This window comes from Alternaria burnsii, assembly GCF_013036055.1.
Source record: "Alternaria burnsii strain CBS107.38 chromosome Unknown 700, whole genome shotgun sequence".
NCBI classification, from domain to species: Eukaryota; Fungi; Ascomycota; class Dothideomycetes; order Pleosporales; family Pleosporaceae; genus Alternaria; species Alternaria burnsii.
This window is the reverse complement of record NW_024066121.1, coordinates 303,478-324,774: the sequence shown is the minus strand read 5'-3', so window position 1 is coordinate 324,774 and position 21,297 is coordinate 303,478. Positions and strand designations below refer to the sequence as shown.

The 21,297-nt window shown below is 52.6% G+C and overlaps 3 protein-coding genes across 3 annotated transcripts; 2 read left to right on the top strand and 1 right to left on the bottom strand.

The window, feature by feature from the left end:
* Positions 1-1,039: 1,039 nt before the first annotated feature.
* On the bottom strand, positions 1,040-3,180 carry GT037_009198 (uncharacterized protein; the record flags this gene model as incomplete). The annotated part of the gene is made up of 6 exons (XM_038934245.1): positions 1,040-1,721; positions 1,779-2,152; positions 2,205-2,494; positions 2,539-2,632; positions 2,676-2,860; positions 2,919-3,180. The coding sequence occupies 6 exons, from the start codon at positions 3,178-3,180 to the stop codon at positions 1,040-1,042; spliced, it is 1,887 nt and encodes a 628-aa protein (XP_038783047.1).
* Positions 3,181-4,423: 1,243 nt separating this feature from the next.
* Positions 4,424-9,534, top strand: GT037_009197 (multidrug resistance-associated protein 1; the record flags this gene model as incomplete). The annotated part of the gene is made up of 7 exons (XM_038934244.1): positions 4,424-4,702; positions 4,770-7,455; positions 7,562-7,826; positions 7,960-7,989; positions 8,049-8,086; positions 8,145-9,062; positions 9,116-9,534. 7 exons carry the CDS (start codon positions 4,424-4,426, stop codon positions 9,532-9,534), a joined length of 4,635 nt encoding a protein of 1,544 aa, XP_038783046.1.
* A 3,948-nt stretch (positions 9,535-13,482) lies between these two features.
* On the top strand, positions 13,483-20,889 carry GT037_009196 (uncharacterized protein; the record flags this gene model as incomplete). The annotated part of the gene is made up of 7 exons (XM_038934243.1): positions 13,483-13,735; positions 13,784-14,179; positions 14,247-15,078; positions 16,130-16,336; positions 16,493-16,574; positions 16,623-16,937; positions 16,984-20,889. Coding segments are annotated over 7 exons (5,991 nt in total), but the record flags the coding sequence as incomplete, so codon positions are not given.
* Positions 20,890-21,297: the final 408 nt, after the last annotated feature.

The following is a 21,297-nucleotide window of genomic DNA, read 5'->3' as shown; positions in this document are numbered from 1 at the left end:
CTACATGACCCTAATACGGTATCTTGATATTTGATGAGTCGGAACTATGTTCTAATTTTCAGTGTCCGATGATCACATGTAAAGAAAATGGTGGTTAGTCAGATGTATGAAGGAATCAAAACAAGTGACAGCTCTACACCAAAATGCGCATAGCGGACGTCGCTGCCCATAGCTATCGTATTGCGTACTTCATCAGGGTTGTGTGGATAGGCAAAAAAATGTCAAAAACATACAACAGCGGGGATTCGCTAGTGGTCACCCACCTAACTACTAATCCGCCGGTACACTGCTTGTATATGGCTGAGCGGACGGGAAGCCTAATTTTCAGTGTCCTATGGTCGTATGTGAAGGGAAAAGTGGATGTCCCAATATATGAAGCCGGCAAAACAGATGGTAACTCTACATCAGGGAGGAGGTCGAAATTCGCTACAAACCGCCATTGTATCGCGTACTAAGCCGGAGTTGTGGGTCGTGGGCCCTTGGTGTCTAGTGGGCACGGTTCTCGACTTGCAGTGCCTGCACGCGTGTCGCTAAGTGGGCCGACGTCGGTCGAACCTTAGATTTGATTTATATGAGTTGGCATTGTTCTACAAGCTGCAAGCATGTCTTTGGCCTTGTTGTAGGAAGCTTATCGGAATTTGTATATGATACGGCAGGATCCTCGCTGCCATTGGCATAGTCGTTGAGGTTTTCGGCATAGTGAGCATAATGGGCAGAGTTGCTTCGGTATACGGGCTCATGCGCGGTGGAAAATGATGCATGTATCGGTCAAAATCTTGTTGTCGCTCTGGTCCTCCAATTGTGGAATCGGTCGTGTAGAGGTTGTCGATGATCCTTGTTGGCAGTAGACGCGGTGTTGGTGATGCGACTGTGCCGCACCGCGCCGCCACATGGAGTCCCAACGCGTTCACGTCACGAAAAGTCGCGTCGCTCGAAACGCGTAGCACGTGAACATGACCCGACGTCGACATGATGGATCTCTCGACGGAACATCGGATTGGTCTTAGTTCCATCTGGGGATGGCTTGCTTCTTAACCACCTAGCTATACATCATACCCTTCCTCGGTCTCTGAACGTCCGTCGCCAACCCCAAAACCAACCTTCGATTCGCAGTCCCGGACAGGAACTGCCCATTGTCATCCACCACCTTCTCACCGAACTGCACACGTGGTTCGCGCGCAGTACCTCGATATGTGTTATCATCTGAAACCGCATTTTTGCCAGCGGCTTTCAGTAGCGGCGCCTCGAACGCCGATGCCAGCTCCAACGGACCCATGGAGAACGGCCTTCCCAATTTCCACCACCCGTAGAATGTTGCACCGACTGCGATGATGCTCAGAACACTTAGTATGGCTGCGGCGATCATGTACTTTGGGTCTGTGATGTAGATTGATCGAAGCTGGTATCCGCGATACTCTACGGATTGGACGGCATTAGTGACGTTGTGGGTGCTGGTATCTTTACCTGCCTGTACTGCTGTACGGAAAGTGATTTCTCGTAGCGCGTCGAGCATCTGGTCCATTGGGTCTTGAACAGTGGCCTTACCAGTGCCGATGTTATTGATTTTTACCACCTGATTGGCAAGGGATCCTGTGAACACAGCACTGAACCTTGTGCCGCCCCATTTGTAGTTCACACTCGACCCGAAGAGGTAAGACGCCGCATACTGGAAGCCTCCGACGGTAGAGCCGGTGCCTTGTCTGTAAGGATCATCCAGTGTACTACAAGACCATCAATCTTTGTGTGAGGCTAGAAGGGTCGGAGGAAAGACGACTTACACGGCTTCGATAAACTCGTCGTCGGAACGTTTGGTGCTGAGTTGAGCTGAGTTTGATGAAAGTTCAAAATGGTATTCCATTATGCTGCCTGTTAGGAGACAGATGTGCGATCGCAATCGGAACACCTGCGGGTCTGTTTGACCATCAGCATCGCCGTCTTGGAGTGGGACACTGTAGGTAGCGTTGAAGCGTATACCAGTATTTTCCCACCCCGTAAGGTTGTCGACTCCGGTAACAGTAGATGGATCGTCGTTTGGGTCGTCGACGTTGTAGAGACTTGAGCTCACAGAGAAAAGCTGTTGCTCGTATGATAAGCTCCCGTCGTGCGAAAAGACCACTTCGCTAGTGTCGCATCGTGATGTGAATCCGAAACCCTGGTACATTAGCTTTAAGACGTTGAGAGATGTGCACCTCTATTGTCAATACCTTTATAGTTGTTGAGCAGGACTCGCCACAAGAACTAGCTCCAGTATCGATGGTTATGTTCGATCGCAAGGAGTATTCTTGCATGATTTCGGCGAACGTCGGAGTCAGACTTGTGATTGTCCGACTTCTGACTCTACCGTCATCGAGTACGCCAGTATATCCAGTCGGTAGTTGTTGTGCGACGGCAAGAGACATGTTGCCGGATGTATCGTACCTGACATTGCTTTGCACAGCAGAAGCTCTTTGGTTCAATGGCCCCCGAAGAACGGACACACCAGACAAGATGCATGCTGTTTATCTTTAGCTGAGGTTCTTGCTTAGAAGATCAACTAACCTAGAGCAGCAATTCTGCCTCCAGCGCGATAGCCTTGCGAGAGAGCTTGTTTGAGCGATTGTCCACAAAGCCAGCTGCGATTAAGCTCTGGTAGCTATTCACTGTTAGCGAAATCACCCTAGGTGCAGAGAACTCACGGTGTGACCTTGTAGGGTGTTCCTCCAGAACAGAATCGTAAGGCCTTCGGTGAGTGCATAAGCCAGCGATGCGTTGCATACAACAGAAACGATGGCAAGGTACACAGCTGGGGTGATTCCGTAACCCCAGTTGTCGATAGGCTTGTTATTGCTGTTAATCAGGATCGCAATCGCTCCGATTGTGCCTAGATATTGTAGCATCAATAGAGGGGATTGACAATTGTGTTGAGAATGGATACGCACCTATAACGACAGCAAGAAGTGCCAGCATCCCAAGCACTGGGAAGCGCCTCCAAAATCCAGGTGTCCATCTTTTAGCTTGAGAGGACCAGGTATCGGCCTTCGGTCCCCTAGGCTGCACAGGTTTCCTCGCAGCTGCATCACTGGTAAATCTCTCCGCGGCTGTAACAGGAAGAAGCTCTAGTTCGGTCTCGCCTTGAGAGAAGCCTGGCTTGTGTTGAGACATTTGGTATCCGTTGTACCGAAAATCCCGGCCTTGAGACATGGTTGAAATGTACAGCAAGAATAATGTTTTCCACTGTATGTGAAGAAGAAAGGGTAAGACCAGGAGACAATGCTGCCCGTATCGTACGCATTTCAAGGCCAACTGCAGCCTACCTTGATAACTTATCGGAAGCGAAGCTTGACAGTGTGAAGCGAATAAGTGTGGAAAAGATGCATGGTGAGTAGGGATATTCCCAGGCATTTACCAATAGACACCAGGCTGGCTCCTTACAGTAGACGCCACAGATGGGTCTGAGGCGGAGGACATCCCATTAGAGAATCATTTCAACCCCCACTACAAGCCAAAGCGCAGCCTTGCGTGCGAAGGAGCAGAGCGCAGGCGCTAGACAAGACGACAAACGAATGAGGTGAGTTATTGCGGCTGTATCTCGCTACAGTATGTTGATGGTCAAACACTACTAATGCGACTTGGTCCGTTCAACCCGGAATGTGAGAGAATGCAAACCTGAGTGAATATAAGTAGCGATATCTCGTCTCTGGCAACGTATTTGCAACATGCCGGACAACTCGAGCCTCGACGAATCAAGAATCAACGGAATAGATGGGAAGCGTAATGGTCATATGACCTTGGGTAGCATGAATGAAACCGGTGGATGATTAGGTAGCGAAGCAGGAGGCGTTGGGCGGGCATGAAGTGCCCCACCACTTTCCTTTTTCCGATCTCGAGCCACCACTATGGCCGTACGAGGTCAGCATTGACCGTTATGGTGCGAGTTGGTGATGAACAACTTCCCCAGTGCTGGTGCAGGTTGGTGTTGGAATGGCATGCGCACGTGATCTGGTGTTCTGACTTCTGCGAACCTGTTCGCCGGGATGGGGATCGGACAAAGACCGGCCCATTGGTTCGCGACGTTTGCGGCAGTGTTGCACGCGGCGACGGTACGTACCTAGGTACGCGCCTCCACACGACAGCCACACAACCGTTATGCCGCGCGGGATCGTTTATACAAAGAATCTACTTGATTCAGGTCGTTCATATCGTCACGTCGTCGCATCGTCTATTACCACATATGGGACGTTAGCTGCCTGCCTAGCTTGCGGCGTTATCGGGAGTTAGGGCTAGTAAGCAGCAATGATTATATCATACCGACGGCCCGAGCTCTTTACTCAAAAGTGCACTCGCGCCGCGACCGCTTCAACACCTTCTCGCCGCTTTCGACGCCCTGTTTTGCCTCAACTCTGCGACACACAGAGTCCCGGCAATCACAAGCACCATCCGATCGATGCAGGGCCAACAACAGACGCCCTTTCTCCCCAGCATCCCGCTCGCGCACGGCTATCTGACAGCCTCGAAGCACGACCAGCAGCCATTATGCGGTAATAGCGAGGGCTGGGGCCCGATCAGCCCTATACGATACGACTTCACACCGTGTTTCCTGGATGTGTGGATAGCCGTCGTCGGAGTGTTTGGGATTGTGGGAGGCGCCGGCGCGTTGTGGTATCTCTACAGGAAGTGCCCGCCTCAGCCTGTGAAGCGCAATTGGCACTTTTACGCGAAGCTGGTACGGAACATTACCAGAGACCATCAGGTGACTCAGCTGAACAGTTGCTAACACTTTGCGCCGCCAGATATCCCTCGGCGCCCTCATCGCCACCACGGCCGTACAAGCCGCGCTTCAGATCGAGTACTACAAGGACGTATGGGCCGGCGACTTCCGTTTCTGGACATCGATCATCACCATCGTCTCACTCGGCGTCGTCTTCTATATCCAGTACATCGAACACTGGCGCTCGCGGAATGCCAACGGCGTGGTCCTCTTCTACTGGCTCTTCCTGCTCCTCGCATATGCCGTCAAGCTCCGCTCCCTCGTTTCACAACAGGTGCATCGCGAACATGTGGCATACTTCGCAATCTTCTGTGCTAGCGTTGGGTTGGCCGGATTATCTTTCATTCTGGAATGGCTGGTCCCGAAGCGCCTGAGCGACTACGACATGCTTGGAGACGACGACGAATGTCCATACGAATACGCCGACGTCTTCTCCGTCTTGACATTTGGCTGGATGACACCTCTGATGAAGCAGGGCTACAAGACTTTCCTTACCCAGGACGATCTTTGGAACTTGCGAAAGCGCGACACGACTCGCCACACCTCGCAAACGTTTGAAGATTCTTGGCAATATGAGATGGAGAAGAAGCACCCTTCGCTGTGGCTGGCCATGTTCCGCTCGTTCGGCGGTCCATACTTCCGCGGCGCTGCCATCAAGACTGTGAGCGATGTCCTGAACTTCGCTCAACCTCAGTTGCTCAGACTTCTGATCACCTTTGTCGATTCGTACCGCAAGGACTACCCCGGAGAGCCTCAGCCTCTCATTCGTGGCGCCGCTATCGCGCTCGCCATGTTCGCCGTGTCTGTCTCCCAGACCGCCTGTCTGCATCAGTACTTCCAACGTTCTTTCGAGACTGGTATGCGCATTAAGTCGTCCCTCACGGCTGCCATCTACTCCAAATCTACTCGTCTATCCAACGAAGGTCGTGCATCGAAGTCAACTGGTGATATCGTCAACTACATGGCCGTGGATACACAGCGTCTGCAGGATCTTGCGCAATACGGTCAACAGCTGTGGTCTGCCCCATTTCAAATCATCCTGTGCATGCTCTCACTGTACCAGTTGCTCGGTGTTAGTTGTTTCGCAGGTGTGGCCGCCATGTTCGTAATGATTCCCATCAACGGTGTGATTGCACGATGGATGAAGACTCTGCAGAAGGAGCAAATGAAGAACAAGGATTCGCGTACCAAACTCATCTCTGAGATCCTCAACAACATGAAGTCGATCAAACTCTATGCTTGGACAACCGCCTTCGCCAATCGCTTGAACACCATCCGTAACGACCAGGAACTCAAGACCCTGCGCAAAATTGGTGCAACTCAAGCATTCTCGACTTTCACCTGGTCTACCACTCCATTCTTGGTCTCCTGCTCAACTTTCGGTGTATTCGTTCTGACGCAAAACCGTGCTTTGACGACTGACATTGTTTTCCCTGCTCTGACGCTCTTCAACCTCCTCACATTCCCGCTTGCTATCCTTCCCATGGTCATTACTGCCATTGTTGAGGCTAGCGTAGCTGTTGGCCGCATCACTGGATACCTGACCGCCGATGAGTTGCAGGAGGACGCTGTTATCCGTGAAGACGCCGTGGCTGAGATCGGCGACGAGTCGGTTCGCATCCGTGATGCTAGCTTTACTTGGGACAGGAATGCTGAGCGCCGAGCCCTTCACGACATCAACTTCACCGCGCACAAGGGAGATCTCGCGTGTATCGTCGGCCGCGTTGGTGCAGGGAAATCCTCGCTTCTTCAAGCAGTCCTCGGTGATCTTTGGAAAATCCATGGTGAGGTTGTGCTTCGTGGAAAGACCGCCTATGTTCCACAGTCAGCCTGGGTTATGAACGCTTCTGTTCGTGAGAACATTGTATTTGGCCATCGTTGGGATCCTCAGTTCTACGAGAAGACTGTCAACGCCTGTGCTCTACGAGATGATTTTGCATCACTTCCTGATGGTGACCAGACCGAGGTTGGTGAACGAGGTATCTCACTTTCGGGTGGTCAAAAGGCTCGTCTTACACTTGCTCGTGCTGTATACGCTCGCGCGGATATCTATCTTCTGGACGACTGTCTGTCAGCTGTTGACCAGCACGTCGGACGCCATCTCATCGACAACGTACTTGGTCCCAAGGGTCTGCTTGCAGGCAAGACCAGGATTCTGGCAACCAACTCTATCCCGGTCTTGATGGAAGCAGACATGATCCTACTTCTACGCGAAGGCAAGATTTTGGAGCGAGGCAGCTATGGACAACTAATGGCCATGAAGGGCGAGATTGCCCAACTGATCAAGACATCCCAAAACGAAGACCAAGGAGAAGATGACAGCACCCGCACATCCGACAGCATCATGAGCGACGAAGACTCTACCGTCTACGGTGGTAGTCCCGGCGAAGACGACGAGGAAGATCAAGCTGAAGCTGAGGCTGCCCAGGAAGGTGGCGCGCATCTCGCTCCTCTGAGGGTCGGAGGCGGTACGGCCCGCAAGTCGAGCTTCCAGACTCTTCGCCGCGCCAGCACTGCAAGTTTCAAGGGACCTCGTGGAAAGCTGACCGATGAAGAGGGCGGCGGATTGAAGAGCAAGCAGACCAAGGAGTTCTCCGAGCAAGGCAAGGTCAAGTGGTCCGTCTACGGCGAATACGCAAAGACCAGTAATCTTGCAGCTGTTACAATCTATCTGCTGCTCCTCCTGGGAGCCCAGACCTCATCAATTGGTAAGTCGCAGGATCATGGGTGCTTCTATATCGCTACAGGCGTGAGTAGCACGCTATTGGCTCGTCGCTTTTTCGTCTTCTTGGGGTTGACGCTAACATCATGCAGGCGCAAGTGTATGGCTCAAACATTGGTCGGAGATGAACCAGAAGTACGGTGGGAACCCTCATGTGGGGAAATACATCGGTATCTACTTCGCGTTTGGTGTGGGATCTGCTGCCCTAGTCGTCGTGCAGACGTTGATTCTCTGGATTTTCTGCTCCATCGAAGCTAGCCGAAAGCTACACGAGCGGATGGCGTTTGCCATCTTCCGCTCTCCAATGAGCTTCTTCGAGACAACACCTGCAGGACGCATTCTCAACCGATTCTCAAGGTAGGTCATCTTCCACACTTAGGTTCATGCCCGCGGTCCGGCCCTTGCCCCTTGATAACGGTGTTTCCGCCCTCCCGCGGACCATGCACCTTGACCCTGTTTGCATATCAACACTGGCTAACCTGCTTGACAGTGACATCTATCGAGTCGACGAAGTTCTAGCGTGAGTCGATTACTATGCTTCCAACCATCTGCCGGTGGCTTTCTAACATGTGCTTCTAGCCGAACGTTCAACATGCTCTTCGTCAACTCCGCTCGAGGTATGCAGCCGCCCCCACATGCATCCCATTTTGTATCACAGTCGACTGACCGATGTAGCCGGGTTCACCCTTGTTGTTATCTCGTGGTCGACCCCAGTTTTCGTTGCTCTCATCCTGCCGCTCGGCGCACTCTACCTTTACATCCAGCGATATTACCTGCGCACCTCGCGGGAGCTCAAGCGCTTGGACAGTGTTAGCCGCAGCCCGATCTATGCCCACTTCCAGGAGAGTCTCAGTGGTATGAGCACGATCCGTGCATACAACCAGCAGAAGCGTTTCGAGATGGAGAATGAATGGCGTGTCGACGCCAATCTGCGTGCATACTACCCTTCCATCAGCGCTAACCGATGGCTGGCTGTTCGTCTGGAGTTCCTTGGCTCAGTCATCATCTTGGCTGCTGCTGGTTTCGCCATTATTTCCGTCGCCAGCCACAGCGGCCTATCAGCCGGTATGGTGGGTCTGGCCATGTCGTACGCTCTTCAGATTACGCAGAGCCTCAACTGGATTGTCCGTCAGACTGTTGAGGTGGAGACTAATATCGTTTCTGTTGAGCGTGTGCTTGAGTATGCCGCACTACCCAGCGAGGCGCCTGAGATCATCTCCAAGAATAGGCCACCAATCAGCTGGCCGTCTCAGGGTGCTGTCACTTTCGACAACTACAGCACCCGATACCGCCCTGGTCTCGACTTGGTTCTCAAGAACGTCAATCTCTCTATCAAGCCAAAGGAGAAGATTGGTGTTGTCGGTCGTACCGGTGCTGGCAAGAGTTCGCTGACTCTCGCATTGTTCCGTATCATTGAGCCTGCAGAGGGTAACGTGAGCATCGACAACCTCAACACTAGCACCATTGGTCTTCTCGACCTTCGCAGACGCCTAGCCATCATTCCACAAGATGCAGCGCTCTTCGAAGGCACTGTGCGCGACAACCTTGACCCAGGACATGTTCATGACGATACTGAACTTTGGAGTGTACTAGGTAAGTCACCATTACCATGCCTCTCTGGCTCTCTGTCTAACTGACCCCAACAGATCACGCTCGTCTCAAGGACCACATCTCCTCCATGCCCGGCCAACTCGACGCCACCATCAATGAAGGCGGCTCCAACCTCTCCTCCGGTCAACGCCAACTTGTTTCCCTTGCCCGTGCCCTGCTCACTCCTTCCAACATCCTCGTCCTCGACGAAGCCACCGCTGCTGTCGATGTCGAGACAGACGCTATGTTGCAGACTACACTCCGCACTAGCATGTTTAACAACAGGACCATTATCACCATTGCGCATCGCATCAACACCATTCTAGACAGCGATCGCATCATCGTCTTGGACAAGGGCGAGGTGAGAGAGTTTGATAGCCCGGCTGAGCTTGTCAGGCAGAAGGGACTGTTTTACGAATTGGTGCGCGAGGCGGGTTTGTTGAATAGTTTGGATATGAGTCAGTCGTCTAGCTGAAGTGACTAGCCCTGATAGAAAGAAAAAGAAAATATGATTGATGCGTGCGATAGGGTTTGATGAAGACCGAGGTAAGAGAGGTCACAGACTCAATGTGGACGGGGCGCTTCCACGATTGGCCTCGTTGGGGAGGCATGTGTGGAAAGGAGACCACGCGAATGGCGTTGGTTGAGTGTATCTCACTACGTGGAGTGTGGCAGGAGGTAGAGATATGGCTTGGTGGAGAGATGTGGAGATGGAGAAAAGAATAGGAAAAAGGATGTTAATCTTGGTAGACATGTGTATAAAATTGTAATACTGTTTTAACTTGCAAATCTTTCCTGGAACTAAGCATGATTTCCGGATGATGGGTGGGTGAATACGATATCCTATGTTGTAGTCAACACTTGGAGGGTGTCGCAATATCATGCCAACACCTACATGCAAGCCACGTCGCGAACAGCAAGTCAGATTGACACATCTGTGAGCTTGCATCGCCGCTAAGAGGGGTACAGATGGTTTGGTGCTCTGTCAAGTCGTGCAGTATCTCAAGACTGTCTAAATGTGATATCATGCGTCAAGCTATGCATGAACGGCTGAAGAGCCTCAGACCAACACTCGGCCCTGGTGGGTATATCATCCTTCATCGCGTGAGGGGAAAGAGACATCATGGCCGTTTGTACGATACCCACATGTGCCATGTTGGATATGTTGAGAAGCAGAACCTTGGCTAGTCATTTACTTTTAGCCAAGTCTTCTCGTGGCATCGGGTATCAAATCCCCGGGAGAAAGTTCGGAAGGATCAAATTTTCTTTCCGCAAGGGTCACAGCGGCCGTTGTGATAGGATGGTGAGGGGACATGCATGGAAGGAATCCGAGACGCGACTGGCATCTTACAGCGGCAGTTACCCGACAGAAATTCTGGACATGAAGCAAGGGTGCCAAGTGCAGCGGTGACAACAGCGCCTAGGCGATCCTCCCACGACAGATACGAACTGAATGATCATAGTCAGGTGATCGTCACTCCATTGTGTCTATCTTCGGTAGCATGGTTACTTGAACATCGGAGCAAACGTTTCATCGTCCACGCTTTCCGAACCCCGTTGCCGCCGTGTATCTTCATCTAGCGATGAACATCATGCACTCTTATCCAGCATCTAGATAGCCATCGCAGAAACGCACATTGGAGAAAGACAAGCGACCCAATAGACGTCTACATGGGGGGTGGGGAAACTCGCGGCGGGTTACGGTACCCGTGCGTCCTCGTCATGAGAGCATGGCGTTCACATTCATTGTCAACTGGTGCAAATCAGAAATCCCGGGCGATTCTTTCGACGCCGGAACGTTGCGTAGAGGCTTTGTGTAAGCGACGTTTGCTACCTTGCTGACACGAGGTGCGGAGGGGTCATGGCGTGGGCCAGCGTGTCACGGCATGTCCGTTGACAAGGCATATCGCCTTCCACTTCTACGTGGTGGCGCATATATGCCGGATCCTAGTGAAAGGGATCAGTATCATGACTGGCTGCGAGGCCGGCGGAAGTGTCCGAGCATGGTTCTGTGATGCGTGTAACGTAGGTTTAGTTGTAGGCTAGCGGCCCGTAGCCGTCTTGGTGAAAACGGTACAACGGTGCGGCACGTTATCTCCGCTATGCTATTCCAGTGTGACGCGGAAGAAGTCTGGGTTCCGGGTCTGGGTTGTCTATACGACATGAGCTCAGGGCCAAGCCATGTGAATACAGCAGATTATTGTCGGTGAGTCGATATCCTCACACGACGAGAGTGAAACAGCAGAAGGGTAGATACATTGTGCAGCAATCTGCAGAAATCAGTCCATCACGTACAGCAACTGTGCGCAGGCCTCAGCGAGATGGATCGCCTGTCTAACTTGTCTTGTGCCAACTCGCGTGAGATCGTATCGATCAGACATATCGAGCCAGATTGATTTCAATCTCTCGCCAACAGCCTGGTAAGCGGATGGACGCGCGCGGGCCTGACCGAGATCGAAAGGATCCCATGAAGAACTGTTGTATACTTCGTTTAGATGCAGCCCGTGGCGCTAGAATGGGCGCAGTGTCGTAACGATGAAGACCCTTCGGCTGTTTGAGGGCTTTGTTCCTGTGGTTCGGGGACGCGGGTACATCTGTTTAGCGCTCTTGCCACATGTGATCCCCAGGCCTCGTGCTGTACGTTCCAACGGCCGTGCTATGACTGGCGGCAATGTGGTAAGCGAAGGTAGAATAGTGAGGGCGATTACAGGGATAGATGCAAGCCGTGGGGTATCTGATGCCTAAACGGCTTCTGGCCGTGGGCGAGACACCATCGTAAATTTCATCACAGTGTGGACTAGCTTGATGGCTTGCGTGGAATGTGTATACGTGGGGTCAAGAAAGTTGCAGCTGCTACCAATATGGGCGCGAAGTCTGGCGTTCATGCAATTGTGTCTACTACGATGGCGAGCGTGTGGTCACCTCTCAAAGGGTTTCTGATCAGAACTGCTGATCGTAGATTGACGTTATTCAGATGGGATCGATCACGAGGACTCTGTATACTCCGCGGAACAGGCTTCAGCACTAGTGTGTATACACTCATGCGGAACAACGTCAGGATCCTTGTCCGTCCCGCAACTGGTCACTTTTCGGTTCAACGTTTACTCATTGAGAGCGCAGAGTCTCCGAATAGAGTTACGGCGTACATTCGGGGGAGCGGGAAGACGCAAGAGACATCTCCACAAGCCCTAATCCAGACTCCCAGGTCGACGCCTCCTGTCGCTCAACGGCTACTTCAGCCCTTGGTCCATTGCCTGCGGACAGGCGTTTCATGCGACGTGTTCTATGTGTTTGCTTGAAGAGGTCAAGACGCCTGTCGTTGCCGAAGGTATGCGTGTGAGGGTAGATGCAGTGTGCAGGAGATAAGAGTCGACAGATCTACGGCTTGTTATAATGAAGTGAGGCCGGCTTCATAACTTGAGAGCCTTGTCAATACATTCGGCCCTATTATCATTGTTCCATCGAGGGCTCATTCGTTGCTTTTTTACACTAGATATTGCGGCTCTACTTAGGTTCACAACTTCGGCGCGGACGATATTCGCAAAGACCAGTCAGACTGGAGTACCGCCCGCCCCTGGTCGCGCAACTAGCTGCCCCCGAATAGCTACTGGTACCTCGTCCAAGCACCCTCGGAGTGGCTAGGAAGATCGTGACTAGTTGAGTCTCTTCGATGATAGATGTAACGGCACCCTTGCGATACAGCTGAACCCAACACCGAGCGTAGACGTATCCTAGATCTGCAATCAGAAGAGGGGTATCTTTCGTTCGTCCAAAAGTTGGGATCTGGCCCGGAACGGGCTCTTTCCGGTAAGTAATTCCAGCGCAAGATGTTAAGCGAAGTGTGCGCAGCTCGGGACCATGCTCAGCGAGTCAAGTCTCGATCATCACGACCTCGACCATCCATTTCGCCTCGATTGTTGCTCCGATGAGGTGGTTTCCGCTTGGTATAAGATTCAACTGACTAATGGGCAGACTATCCTTACTTTCGTGTTCCTCTCGAACGCTACAGGACGACGATATATGCTCTTATATTAGTAGAGGCGTTCCATCGAGTAGCTCACGGGCTCCGTTAGCTGCAACTCCATAACTACCCACCTGCATGGCGAAGTTCCGGCCCGTGGACCCATCGGCCCCTCCCGCCAGGGACCGGCAGCCGATGCAGACGAGCGATGGCGCTGCAATGACGGGCGACCGACGTGGGGCAGACTCTTGGGCGATGGTTCATGGTGGTGATGAGTTTGGGAAGTCGTCTGTGAGTGTTGATTCTTTTTCATGTCTCGGGGAGTTGATAAGGTTTCGGTTCGCTCCTGCGCTTCCAGCGGGTAGCGCCACATTTAGCGGCTGCCGTGACCCAAACAACCGGGACCGGCATACGCCTAGTATAATCGGTAATAGCGATGGGCATATATGCTGATGCCTTCAGGCAACATCCTCGCAAGCTATCGAAGCCACCGTCAAGCAGGACGAACCAGAGGAGGCTCTCGCTATTCCAACACCCATCGGCTGTTGGAAGGTCATCTCGCCTGACGGTCGTGAAGAGCGCGTCTTTAAGCCAATCCCCGGCTTCGAACATCTATTCAACGGTCCAGCACAGTTGCAGGGACTTCCTCGTCCGGCAGAATCGCCTAGAGCTGTTGCGACGCCAATCTGCCAGCCTGTCGCATCCCAGTTACCGGGTAAGATCGAATGCTTGCTCTGAAAGTTCCCTTCGCTAATTGGTCCAGCTACGTCGAGAGAAGGCCAGACTAAGAAGCGTAAGAGAACTCGGTCACAAGCAAGGGGACGCCTAAGTCAAACCGTGGCTCGGCAGCCTAGCGACGATGAAAATGACGAACAATACGACGACAGAGATGCCAGTGTGCCAACCGCAAAGTCCTACACCTTCTACATTGGCGACGTGAAAGAGCTCAAGCGCTTTTTCCGAAAACGGCTAGACGAACTCACCATGAAGCCAGTACGGCCTATCGTCACGGCTTGGGTCAAGCTACTGGAGCCGAAACGTTTGACCCGGTTCGGTCCATATCACAAGAAGTTGCCTAATGAACAGCCTCAGGAATGTACCCCACCTTGGTGGCCCCGGGACGTGCCCTATGAAGAGCCCTCTCACCTGGACAAAGATGGTAAGCTGTCATTCCCGTTCGCAATCGGATGCCAACTAATTCTTTATATGTCTCTTGACATTAGCAGTCGATCTCATGCTCCAGCACCGTGATATCGACGTGGGCAAGCGTAACATGGACTGGGTCACCAGGCTCAGGAATGCAGCGCACTATGCCGTAGAAACAACACCACCGGATCAGTTCTCCTCGTCCAAAGGTTCTGCATTTAGTGAGAGGATGCAAGGGCGAGCCCTGGGCGAGATCATACCGAATCTTTTCAACATTGCACTGTCATACCAGGAACATTTTGCGAGATACACCCTCTATGAAGGTACAAACAATCGGGATCCTGGCATAGGCATACATGTGACCTGGCAGCCACTTACGAGACCACCACGCCAGACTCCCGCTCCTAGGAAGCGCGATCGACAGACCAGGACGAGGCCAGCATCAAGAATAGAGTATGACGCCCACGAATCTGGCCACGACACCGAGGTCGACAACACCGCAATCGAGTCGCATCTGCGATCAGAGGGGCAGGTTCGAGAACCGCGACAACAGGCGCGAGCTCCCAGTCACGGAGATCCAACTCCGCATCTACCAAACATGCATGTGAGCAGCTCCATGCCAACGCTGGACACCTCCTTTGATCAGTCGATGCACGCTTTTCACCTAGGTGACAGCATGGACTTGAACGTCAAGCTGGCCGACCATGTACCGTATCAGGGTCGATTTTCAGCCCGGAGTAACTTTGATTACGACCAACCAATGCAGTTCCCAAACGGTCTTCCAAGTTACCATCATATCCCACAGCCACAACAGAGTGTTGGCCGATCCGACATAATCCCAGCGACCACATCTGGATACGAGCAGCCATTCTCCATGTTCCCAGCCTACCATCCTCAAGCCGGAATTTCAACGTTCGAAAGCAGCGCTGGATTTCCTGTTTGTCATGATGCTTTTGTTCCGCCATGTTTCGATGGTTTACCTACTGTGAACAGCATCAGCTGTCAACCAGAAGTCTCTCACCATTAATTGCCTGCGACTTAGCGTGCATCTCTCGCGTTTGCCTACATGATTGTGTCTTGGTCCTTTTGTTGCTAGTTCTCATGTCTTCGAAACGACTCACGAATGTAACCTTCTCCTTTCTCATCTTGTATTGCTGTCACGTTTATTGAGCTTCTGTTCCAGCACAGCGACTTGGTACCCTGCCATGCTGGATGCTTCGGCACACTGGCTGGAACATGTTTTGGTGCGCTTCTCTTGGCTTTACCTTTCTCGATCGCCCGCGTCTTGCAATATACCCCATACGACGTCACGCCGCTCACGACTGCATTGCAACGACGTCGGTACAAAAGCTCACGGCTGCCTAGTGGAGGAAATAATTGGACGCCAGGCGAATTTCCTAGGTTTGGGACTGTTCTTGCTAGAAGGCGTTGTACAAAAGCTTGGGGTAGTTGGTCTTTATCGAAGAGAAGGTGGGAAGATGGCCAGGTTGTGTGGATGGTCGATAGCCATGCAACAGTATATAAGTGGCAGGAAACACATGTGGACACAAAACATGGTTATGAACAATATTTCGGGTATGTTAGATATCGAACCAAGATATCGAATCAAAGACATGGATGCTGTGCGTGAAGTACCGGGTGAAGTGGCGCTGAGGAGAGAGTTGCAGATGGTGCAGGCGGAAGTGTGAAACCAAGGGCGGAGACTCGGGGCTCCAGCCACACGTATGCCAAGGCGCCCGACCGCGTCACGGGCCCGGGCTCTGAGCTCACGGCTTCTCTTGTTCGCGGCATTCATGGGCCTTTGTTGCATTCAGCAGCAACCGCCAGTCGCATCCAACCCGACTCGGCCAAGCAGCCCAAATCACGACTGCCAAACGCTCGCCCGCACCGAACCTCTTTGTCGCATGCACACGGGCCGTGACGCTGACGTGGATTGATCGCGAACTAACACCTTTCGTGATAGAGTCGCGACCATGGCAACACCACGAGGCGGAAAGAGCGGCGGCGGAGGCGACCGAGGACGCGGTCCCAAAGGCGGCAACAATTTCAATGCCAATCGCGCGCGCGGTAGAAACAATGCGCAAAACGAGGAGCGACCGGCGCAAGGCCTATACACACCCGGGCAGGGACGAGGACGGAGCGCGGATGCGAAGAACAACCACAGCAATTCGTAAGTCTGCATACCCACTCTGACCTTAGCACAGGGCGCGGGCGGACCGATGGCGCCGTCACCAGGAGCATACTACACCGCTGCTATCGTTGCGATGCATATCAGACGAGCGTCTCCCACGGCCGCTCGCGGCCTATTCTAACAAGACTCTTCTAGGAACTCTTCTAATACAAGCCACTTCGGCGCGTCGAGCACGCCATCGTTTGCGCCCCACGAATATCAGAAGCGACTACAACACGTAAGGACTATGGATATATCGGCAGCTGTTCAGTACTGACCGTCATAGATCAAAGCGGAGCGCCCCAAGATACGCGAAAAGTTCATTCGTGACGGCCTGATGAATCCAGAGGGCCAAATGCGCCTGGTCGATTCCGTCAAGCTGTACGGCTTGTGCCAGGAGATGTGTCCGGAATACGAGCGCGTGCGTCGCATAGTCGAACTGGACGTCAAGGCGCCAGAATGTACACCCGAGACCCAACATCTACCGTCCCGTAGTCAACGCATCGCAGACGAGTCGCGCATGGTCAAGGCATATGCACGCTCGGCGGCAGGCATGGACGTGGAGCTGGTCTCGGAGATCCGGTCGCCGCCCACTTGCTTGGTAAGTCAGCAGTAGTCTATACATGTTCGTGATTTAATTTCTGCAGAGAACCCTCAAGTATCTGTACGGACGCCTAGATGAAGATGACTTCCAATTCCTTCACTCATGGCTCTGGGACCGCACGCGAGCCATTCGAAAAGATCTCCGGACGCAGCGCATCGAAAACAGAGCCGACATCGCCATACTGCTCACTTCCCTCGAGTACAGCGCCCGATTCTACATGCTTTCGGCCCACCACATGGCACGGAGTACAAAGGACGATTACTCGCATCAGCAAGACGTCGAGCAGCTGAACCAGACGCTCATCTCGCTCAAAGAGCGGTACGCCGACAACCGACGGGCCAACATCATTTCAGAATGCGAAGCCGAATTCTGGGCATACCGACTGATTCTAGCCCCCATCTACGCCAGTACCCAACTCGAGAACGAACTCCATCGTCTACCCAGCGACCTACGAAACAATCCACGAGTGCAGACCGCTTTGGAGATCTTCCGCCTCCTCAAAACCATCATCATTCACAACAACTACAAGAGCTTCGTGCAGTGCCAGTCCAACTGGAAGCGTTTCTGGGATCTGGTCAAGTCGCCAAGGGTGTCATATCTCATGGCATGTGCGGCCGCTATATCCTTCAATAGGGTCCGCCACGTTGTGCTTGACGTAGTATGGCGTTGTTATCGGGTCGGCCTGTACAGGCACCAAGTCCCTGTCGAGTTTTGGACAACGGACAAGCTGAGGGAAGTTCTTGGTATGGATACCGAAAAAGAAGCCGTGGAGTTTTGTGAGGCGCACGGCTTCGTGTTCGAGCTCAACGAGGAAGGCCGCACTTTCATGGACATCAAGCAAAAGAACTTCAACCGAAAAGCCGACGTGCTTCCGAAAGCCGATGTCAAGCCTCAGTTCTTTTCCGAAACGATTGTCGAGGTAAAGCGATGTGGCCGCCCATTATCAGCTGTTATTGCAGGCTTGACTGTCCAGGAAGCCAAGAAGGGTGGTCTGTCTACTGCGCAAGCTCAGCAAATGGATGATCAATCTTCGCTGTTCGTTCCGGAGACAACCAACGTCTTCAAGCAACAGTCTATGGAGACGAAATCTTCCGTTGGCAACTTTGGCTACAATCCGGCCGCGTCTCCCTTCCAGCCTAATGGCGCTTTTACAACATCTCCAAATCCGTTTGCGAAAGCAATCCAGCCTGGCCTCTTCGATCCTTCAAAGAACAACATCCAATTCGCGCAACCTGCGGAAGCGAAGCCCAACCCATTCCTGCAAAAGAACGCCAATCCATTCCCTTCGGCATCGCCTGCACCGTCAGGGAACCCTTTCCTGAAGAACAATACTGCGCAGTCGGAATCTACACCACAGACTGCTGCAAACCCTTTTCTGAAGTTCAATAATGCTGCGCAGTCAGAGTCAACAACATCAACGACCCCCGCGAACCCTTTCTTGAAGAACAATGCCGTACAGCCTCCGTCCACGACACCTCCAACTCCTGCAAATCCGTTCATGTCCGGATCGTTCGCACCCTCACAACCTAATCCTCAAACTCAACCAGAAGCTTCTGTCCCTGAACCCGCAGTATCAGCCCCTGCAACTACGCCCAAGCCTGCTTCCGCTTTCAACTTTACTGGATCGTCATTCAATTCCACCCCTGCTAATGGACTACGACAGGAAGGATTTTCCTTCACTCCTGCTGGATCACCACCGCCAGCTGAGACATCTCCACAAGACGAGGAAACAAAGAAGGCGGAGCAGGCGAAACAGGAAGCTGCTGAGAAGCAACGAAAAGAGGATGAGGCACGCCAGCGCGTACGGGAAGCACAACAGGCAAAGCAGGCGAAAGAAGCAGAACAGAGGCGACAGCAGGAGGCGGCAGAGGCTGCCGCTGCACAACAACGACAAGCGCAGGCGGAGCGTGAGCGAAAAGCCCGCGAACAGCAAGAAGAATTGGCACGACAGGCAAGGCAACGTAAACTACAAGAGGAGGAGGCGCGCGCAGCACGAATACGGGAGAAGGACGCAGCGCTGCATGCGCTCACGGCGGATGTAATGTTTAACCCACAGGAAGGATTGATAATGCAGTTCGTTGAAAACGATATCATGAACATGGCCAGGGTGGCTATGATGACGGTAGAAATGGAGAAGAGAGTAGCGATGGTAGACCGGAAGTACGAAAAATACTTGGAAGAGTTGAAGCGAGCGGGTTTGGCCAAGATGATGGCAGCGGCAGAGAAGAAGAGGCGGCTGCAAAAGGCACGGGAGAGGAGGAAGCGGTTGAAGGAACAGCGAGCGAAGGTAGAGGTTGGGGGAGAAGAGCAACTTGCAGACACGCCTGCACCAGTACAACCGGCGATCTCGAACGGCAAGGCGTCAACAGTGGTGCCACCAGAAGGACGATCATCTTCGAAGCAATCTGTAGCTCCCCAGAACAGTCGGCGCGCCAAGCGAACCCAAGAGCGTCACCAGGCTCAAGCTTCCGAGACAAATGGTGTGAGCCCGACTAAACCGGCACCAACACCGGTCAACAACAAGGCTTCTGATGCTTCATTCGACAAGAGCACAAGCAATGCTAGTACATCGATTTCCGCGTACTCGCAGGCCTATCAACAAGCCGTTGCAAATGCACCCGTAGACCGAACTGAAACAGACTGGTTCAGGCTACGGGCTAGAGGCATCGATCCAAGCAAGCACCGCAAGCGCAGTTTCGACTTTGGCTCATCGGACGAGGAAAGGCCAAAATTGATCGAATCAAAGCGACCCAAATTATCACCAGATTCTCCTGCGCCAGAGCATCAAGAGCAGCCCGCACCGAAGACTATGCTGGAGGAGCAGCGTGCTCGTGTCGAAGCCATCAAGGAGTCTTTCAGGAGGTCAGCATCATCAGTATCGCCTACTCAGTCTTTCAACGGCGCAGTGTCTTTCAACGGACGGTCTTCGTTCAACAATTCGACGAGTAGTCTCATCGCAAGGGCCCGACAGACGCTGGCAAACTCAAAGGCCGAGATGCCACCACCCTCGTTTACCCCTAGCAGGTCCATGTATCGAAGGGAGTCTTTTGACGGCAATGCCAGCCAGCTCATCGCACGAGCTAGGGGTCTCACGTCTGCCGCCGCCTCTGCGTCAAACGTCCAACACGACTGGAGTCGTAGTGTACCTAACCTTGGCCTCTCCGCATCGCAAAGCCAGCATTCTACATACGGTACATCTACGTACGGCAATACACTCCGCACAAGCACCTCGACAAAGAGCCGTCCAGCATACTGGGATCGCACGAGCCGCTTCGTACCCCGCCATCTTTATGGCCAGGGTGCGGAAGCCGTTCGTGCCTATAGGATTGAACAGGGTCTTAGCAAATCACCTGCCAGCACTCGACCTGCTAGTACAGAGCCTCTGGATATCTCTTCGCCGATACCGACGCAGGTCTCGTATAATCAACAGGCGAAGGCCCAGCCGATGAGCTTCAAGCAAGAGCATTACACTGGCGGTTTCATGTCGGCTAGCAATTTCCAGGCCGTCAATGGAGATTCTCTTCTAATCGACAACAACGCCATTATGACTGATCAAGGAGATGAACTTGAGTCGTACAACAACCACTTTGGTACTACGGACTCGTATCCTGGTGCTCAGTATACTACTTCTCTCTCCCAGCAGCAACATGAGCAAAAGGAAGAGTACTACGATCAAGACGCAGAGCAAGACGCGGATTCTGAGATGCTTGATGGCGAGGAAGATGAAGAGTTGCTTGATTACGATGAAGACTCTGAGCTTGACGAAGAGGAGGTTGATCTGGACGAGCACGAGGCCGAGGAGGAGCTAGAGTCTTTTGATGAGGAAGATGAGGAAGACGACGATGATGATGAGGAAGAAGAAGAAGAAGAAGATGGCGGTAGTGAGGGTCTAGCCGGCAACGAGAAACCGGGGGCTACCGAGGACGACGCTATTGAGTTGTCAGATTAGACGTCCTGATCCGCGTGGGAAAGTTTTCAGAAGAAGGTTGAAGTCGAGGGTTGTATCATATAAAACACTTGTATGCATAGCGAGGGCGTTTTGTCTTTCTTTTCTTCCTTCTGGAATATCATATACAGGGCAAGGCATAGCATGGATTATGGATATGGGGGGTATGCATGATACCCAATGGGCGGGCGATATATTGTGGTGCGCGAAAAGCTGAAGTACCAGATGGTGCGAGAACATGTGTAAGAATATGAGAAGTTGTCTTGTGGATTTGGGTGTCTGAGTGATCATTTTGCGTGATTGAATGTGATTAGCCCCAACCGCGTGACGGGACTGTATTGCACTCCTTGGTGTCGAAGAGAAGGATATTCTTCTATTACTACGCATGCTTCTATGACCTAGAATGCCCAA